Below are 6992 nucleotides of genomic sequence, written 5' to 3'. Positions count from 1 at the left end.
AAACCTTCCTATGATACAATGATACCTCGAATCTCACATGTGATGGGGAATTCTTCGGTACCTACGTAACGATTGGAAGTCTAATAGTCAACTTTAACTAGCAATCATGGATGAACTCTTAGATCGTAAGTTCATAACTAAAGGTACTTGAGAAAAACCTAGCCAAATGACAACATACTCCTTAGGACAATGCCATATCCTCTTTGTTACAGAATAACGTTGATTTTTAGATAACCAAACACGATCAAGAACTTGTACTCTTTTGTGAAACAAGTACTAAAAGAACCAGACCCTCTGTTGTCAATTTTGTTAATTAGGTACATGAATAGCATACATTTTTTTATTAGTTACAAAGGATCGAGACATAAGATTTTCTTATCGTATAATCACCGAAGAAGGAAAAACTTTTGCATAATCATGCTCAATAAAGCGGTTTACCACAAATCAATTCCTCTTACGCCCACATTAGCCAGCCAGCACACCCCCAATCGTATTCCTAAACCACCCATTAAATAGTTAATGTAAGTCGAGTGATCGATTCTCTCTTTCCTATATCGTTTGTATAAGGGAAACTAACAAAAGAAAAAGAACTTTGATTGGATTTGATTTGTCAAACTCCAAACCTCCAAAGCCCACCTTTAATGTAAACCAAGGCTCAATGGAATGGTCATTGACAATCCAACCGTCAAGGCCCAAAAATACAGCAATTATCAATAAATAAAAGTAAAAAGAAAAGCAAAAAGAAAACCAAATAACAACAGGGAAACACAGGAATCTAGAAGTATAATTTCAAATTTACAAACATCTCTTGTCAGTCATACTTAAGTAAATATATGTTGGCAGTATTACAATTCTTAAAGTCATATATTCTTGCAAAGTATAGATATTAGAAAATATAATTTATGATGCTGCAATAATATATAAAATATGAAATATATATCCTTCATTTTTGGTATTGAAGGTTTTCAGAGAACCCATCCTTGGATGAAGTTGGTCTCACCAGTCAAGCTCTTTGGAATAGATGATCCCTCGGCAGGATGATACTGATGGTACCTGTTCAAAGTTCAAACAAACAACTATTATCAGTTTCACATCAAATATTTCTACCATTACTTTTTCATACTAGTAAATTAACCAACAATTTTTTTAGAACTAAGGCGAAAGGATGATTGAAATGAAAACTATATGGATGAAAAAATAACTCGTTGCGCTGCTTAAGCTCGGAAACAAGCATTTTCGCATAAGGATACTGTTGTACCCTTTTTGCATGGGTCGAAACAGGTAAAAAGGTGGTTTGAGGTTAGTCAAGATGAGGATGAAATGGTCTTTAATTCTTCAAAAGATAAATATAGGATGAAGGGATAAGATATATTTATTTATTTTTAACTCTAATTGCCAGTACTTTTGTAGTTGAAGTTGTTCCAGAAAAACAATGATCTGATCAGTGAGTTTAGCTGAAAACACAAAAGAGAATTGAAATACCCCATTTGCATGACAGGTTCAGGTGTACAGTCCATGGGGTTGGTTTGTGAAGAATGCAAAGAAAAGTTGCTACTTCCAGCCGCTGCATCTGAGCTCCACATGTTTTGAATGACATTCAGATTCTGCCCTTCTTCCTCAAGCTGATCAAATTAAAGCACATTAACAAAATACTAATTATGATTAATTAGATTAATGCCACAAATATGGAGGAATATTGCTGTATAATTAAATAGAGAGGAATATCAGGATCGTATATACCTTGACCCTCAGCTGCTTGTTGAGGTCTCCAAGGTGACGCTCCTGCCATATTTGAATATTACAAAACAATTGGATGCTAATGACAAACTTTGAACACAAAACTTTGCAAGAAAAACATAACAAATTATAGGTCAATAACTATTTGGGTTTGTGAAGGTTATACAGCTAATTTAATCGTGAAAATGGTGTGTTATTTTAGTCGAAATGTTTGTCTGTTTACATTGCAGGAAATCTAAACATGGACCAATCATAATCCTAACTCATCCGTCACCATATACCTATGCAATGACATGACAATAGAGGGACGTTGAAGAGCACTTTATGCCCTAGTTTGGTACTAAGGTGATTCTGAAAAAAGTGGCTATCAAGAAAAGCTGGGAGCTTTTTTATGTTTGGTAAACATTCAGCTTTAGCTTTTTTTTTTTCACAGTTTTTGGTGAAAAAAATGCTAAAAACACAAAGCTGCAAAACCCAGCTTTGAATAACCATTTTTTCAAATCTATTTTACATTAAAGTTTATCAAACACTATAATACTGCTTTTTTTTTTCTTTTCAAAAGCACTTCTACAAAAAAAAAATTACCAAACACTCTGTTGCTTTATTTCACAGCTGCTTATTCTCATAGCACAATAGCAGTAGTTTTTTTTCAAAGCACAGCAATACCAAACCAGCCCTATATGTAGAAGATGGTTAATTAACTGTATATAATTAAATTCAGAATTCTCTTACGTACCTTTTTGCGCAGGTCCTCCATTTGTTCAATCATAAGCTGTGTCTACAATCAAGAACAATCCAAATGTATTATGCGATTTAAATGCTAGTTAATTAATTTAACATTGTGAACTTTATATATATATAATGTGAAAAGGAAGAGAACAAAATGAATGAAATCTGTATCATGGGTTGGTTGCCAATCTACATTTGATTTCAAAATTTAATTAGGCATTAATTTATTTTACAATATTTAGAACATATATAATTTGTATAGAACACACACACACACACACACACACACACACATATATATATATATATATATATATATATTTATAATATATATTGTGATACCTGAGTGTCACTAGATGATGATAGCTATAGAAATAGGATCCTCTACATGTGTTTTTATATTTGTGATCGGCGTACAACCAAAATTAGAAGAAGGATTAGCTTTCAGTGCCATAAATTAACAATTTAATTCCCTAACCATCGCAAGTAATTACGTATTAATCGTTACCTTCCTTTGTCTGGTTTGTGCAAGAGCTCCTTCAAGTTGTTTTTCAAGATTTTGCAACTCCTTCACACTCAGTGGTCCAAGATCTTCACCAAGCAAATGCCTTAATCCAAATGCATGATCACAAGAATAAACCAAGGTTAGCAAATAATTTATGGATATAAAGTTATTGATTTGTTAATTTCTAATTAGTTACAGCACAACCTTTGAGTTCGCTGAAGGGATTCATATTTAGCTTTCAGTTTTGTGACTTCTTGGTACCAGCTCTGCATGATTGTTAGCCATAAACAAAAACAAAACATAGTTAAGATCATTCACGAAATTAAACTTGAACTAACTAAACTATTAAAGCCATGAAATTACTTGCAGATTTGAGTGCATTACAAGTTTAACCTAAAGGAAATTACTTCTGAAACACAGAAGAAATTAGCTAGAATAACCTGTGTTTCACGTTCAATGCTATTCTCATGTGGAGTAAAGGAGCAACGTTGGTATCGTTCAAGGGTTTTGCTCATACTGCCAATAGAAAGTATAAATTAATTTTTTTTTGTTTGTGATAAATGGTAGGTGATCAAATTAAGAAATTATTCCCACAGCAAATTCATCAGATCAGCAAATAATTTTTTATACCAAGAAATTCATTAAAGTACCATCTAAAGTACACTAAGATATATAAATTCTTTTGAGCAAAAGTTACATAGTATTATCTGAATAAATGTTCTGGGCTGATTATGTAAAATGAACATATATTTTAGTGTAAAATGCACATATATATGAAACTATAAACTTAAAAACTTGGCAGGAAATGAACTTTAAAATCAATGAAACAATAAACTCTCTAACTTCTTTACACACACATACATTATGAGTTAATGACTCAGATTCTTGTTGAGGCTAAAGATCTTTAGTTAAGATCACCATAACATAAAAAGTAAAATATATAGATGTTGATTACATATGCAATGCGATATAGATTTGTACCTTTTATGCAAGTGTTGCCGCTTTATAGATATGCTTGAATCTGTTTTCCTTTTATTTTAATGAAAATTTTTAGAACCCAGCTTCAAAATCTATTTCCAGAATGTAAAAACTGAAAAATAAACCTTTAAAACCAATAATGGATTTTTTTTTTCTTTCTATTTAATATATGGTCTGTGACATTACTTGTACAGAAGAGAAGGGAAATACTAAACAGGTAAGGCAAATCTATAAACTACTGGACTGATGATATCATCAGATGATTCACAATTGCAGGCAAAACTTGACACATGAAAGGCTTTTAGAGAGAGAGACAGATTTTCACCAAAGTAGCAAAACAAAACAAAAATCTACTGGGGAACCTGGGGGGTAATTTATTAACATGGAAATATCTATCATCAGCTATATATATATATATATCCAGTTGAACATGCACCATTTAATGTACCATTCACGAATATGGATCATACAATTTTAAAGTTGGGACTGAGATCCAGTTTGTCAAACCAAATCCTTGACTACCAGTTCTTGTTAAACAAAACCTGGGATTCTCTTTCCAGGAAAAGGCAAACTTAGGTAACATCTTTTCTGAAAAATCTTCTGATTCAAATACAAATATTTTTCTTGGCCAAAGACCATGACTTTACCTAAGAATGAGCAATAACCCTAGCTGGGTTCTTTAAAAAAAATAAAAAATAAATAAAAAAAAAACACTAAAATAATATAAATTACCACAGATCTGAAGGACCAAAGATCTGAAAAACAAGGTTTCATCTCTCTTGAGCTTAACAATGGTTGACTTGCCACACAGCTTCACTGCAAGCTTATATATATATATATATATAGAGAGAGAGAGAGAGAGAGAGAGAGAGAGAGAGAATCCCAATAAACCTAGGGATCAAAATATGAAACAAAGAGACCAACATAATATATCTGGGCAGAAGGGTAGGCTTGATTTTGATCCCACCGTAGAGGCCATCATACAGAGAGAGAGAGAGAGAGAGAGAGAGAGAAACAGACAGTACTGGTAAAACCAAAGGACCATAGGCTTTAAAGAAATGAGGACAAGTTTCTATGAACCTTGGATACTGTGTGAGAGAGCGAGAGAGCCTAGTTCTTGCACAGAGGTAAAAGAGGAGTTTCCTAGTTAGGTGATTGCTGCAGGTGCCGGTTGTTAACTGAACCTCCCCCACATGGTATGAGGTAAGAAGTTGTTCTCACATGTATGAAAGAAAAAAAACAGGAGCCACATCCATATACCCAGAAGAGCTTAGCTAACTAGAGAGCTTGAGAGAGAGGGGGGATGAAACGTGTCGATCTGTGATTGGGGAAGCTGGGTAATGATCCCTCTTACATAGAGAGACCCAGAAAACCTGCCTTTGTTTGATCCAAAAATCGTTTAGAGCACAAGGAGTACCAGAAAAGAAAAGATTGCGAGAGATGTCAGAGACAGGTGTTGGAGAAAGAAAGTATTTTTCATACATACAATAGACAGTACAGAAATATATCAGCTAAAGAAACAAAAACAAAGGAAAGGGGGGGAAGAACAACTAAAGTCATAATCCTTGAAGAAGTAAAAACAACAAATCTGAAACCAAAATTCCAGAAGAAAAATTATTTTTATGCAACAACAAAGAAATGAACTTTCTGAGAGAAACAAATGCAGCAAAAAGTATAGGAAAAAAAGAAAAGGGAAATCTAAGAACTACGTACCCATTACCACACAACCCAAAAAATTAGCAAAAAATCTCTTCTTTAAAAAAAAAAAAAAAAAAAAATTAGTTAGAGAGAGAGAGAGAGAGTACCCAGCACTGGCAAACTCATAGAGCTTGCCACGGCTAGAGAAGATGATAAGGCCAACCTCAGCATCACAAAGCACAGAGAGTTCATAGGCTTTCTTCAACAAACCATTTCTCCTCTTTGAGAAAGTCACCTGCCTGTTAATCTTGTTTTCTATTCTCTTCAGCTCCACTCTCCCCCTCCCCATATTCTCACCTCTTCAATTTCCCCTTCTTTTTGAAAATTAAATATGAAATATATATTGTGCTTTTTGTCTCTGTATTTGTTAACCCATATGCATAGAGAGAGAGAGAGAGAGAGAGAGAGAGAATATATATATTCCTCTTCTCTAGGGTTTGGGGTTACACAAAAATGGGTGGTTTGTTGAACTGTCTGTGAGGAGTGGGAGTTCAGAAGGGGGCTAGCTAGCTTTGTTTAGATAGAGATGGGATGTTTTAGCAGAGAGAATTCAAGTGGCGCATGATACATCTTCTAATTCTATTACAACAAAATACGGAAATCCCAGTAAACATCTTCCTTTTTGCTCCCCCTTTATTTTCGTATTTTAATAATTTTAAGCAATTTTACATAATTATTGATTAGTTTGTTGACAGAGCATATTTGTGCCCTAGGGAAATGAATATTATTATCCAAACCCACGCGCCCAATTTGATGTGGAGGAGGAGGAGCTATACAGTTATGTGTACATGGATGATATGTATCACATTCACTAGGGCCAACTCCATTACATGAAAGATACCGGAACAAGAAAATTGCACTTAGGTGTTAGATTCTCTAACCCCTAACCCTAAATAATGTAAATTGGAAAAGTTGATGAGTGGCGGGAAGAAAGTACTTTGGTGCCTATCAACAAGAATAAAGGCGACATACAAAATTGCATGAGTTGGAGGAATATTAAGTTAAATGAGCCATACAATGAAGTTCTAGGAGAGGGTAATTGAGCATAGATTGTGATAAGAGGCAAGGGTCTCATAGAATCAATTTGGATTCATGTCATTGCGCTCGACTATAGAGGCAATCTATCTCTTACGAAAATTGAAGCAGGTTTCAATATCCAACTCTTCCTTCTATAGCTTGATTCTTGCAAAACTCTATCACCAATACCCCCAATCTTTGAATCAATGTGATTTCGGGAGGAGGATAAGATGTGTAGCTGAATACCATCTCTCCAAAGTAGCCCTAACCTATCGGATTGACCATTAGTTGCTACTTTAAAACAAAAATCAAACCCTAACTGCCTCAA

The 6992-nt window shown here is 34.1% G+C and overlaps 1 protein-coding gene across 1 annotated transcript; it reads right to left on the bottom strand.

The window, feature by feature from the left end:
• Positions 1-774: 774 nt before the first annotated feature.
• LOC103964627 (agamous-like MADS-box protein MADS3) lies at positions 775-6288 on the bottom strand. The gene is made up of 8 exons (XM_009377567.2): positions 5755-6288; positions 3412-3487; positions 3176-3237; positions 2975-3074; positions 2474-2515; positions 1741-1782; positions 1483-1622; positions 775-1053 (listed from the first exon to the last, which is right to left on the bottom strand). Exons 1-8 carry the CDS (start codon positions 5934-5936, stop codon positions 966-968), a joined length of 732 nt encoding a protein of 243 aa, XP_009375842.2. The 5' UTR covers positions 5937-6288; the 3' UTR covers positions 775-965.
• Between the last annotated feature and the right edge of the window lie 704 nt (positions 6289-6992).

This window comes from the organism of the source record quoted next, unplaced genomic scaffold (genome assembly GCF_019419815.1).
Source record: "Pyrus x bretschneideri cultivar Hongxiangsu unplaced genomic scaffold, Pyrus_bretschneideri_v1 Contig8, whole genome shotgun sequence".
NCBI lineage: Eukaryota > Viridiplantae > Streptophyta > Magnoliopsida > Rosales > Rosaceae > Pyrus > Pyrus x bretschneideri.
This window is presented reverse-complemented; position numbering and strand designations above follow the sequence as displayed.

What these genes read in the sequence shown, in the direction of transcription:
- LOC103964627 (XM_009377567.2), bottom strand. Translation starts at nt 5,936, where the DNA reads ATGGGGAGGGGGAGAGTGGAGCTGAAGAGAATAGAAAACAAGATTAAC. An exon ending in CACAAACCAGACAAAGGAAG is followed by an intron (nt 2,516 to 2,974) that starts GTAACGATTAAT and finishes TCTTGATTGTAG; the next exon opens with ACACAGCTTATGATTGAACA. An exon ending in GAACCTGTCATGCAAATGGG is followed by an intron (nt 1,054 to 1,482) that starts GTATTTCAATTC and finishes AACTTTGAACAG; the next exon opens with GTACCATCAGTATCATCCTG.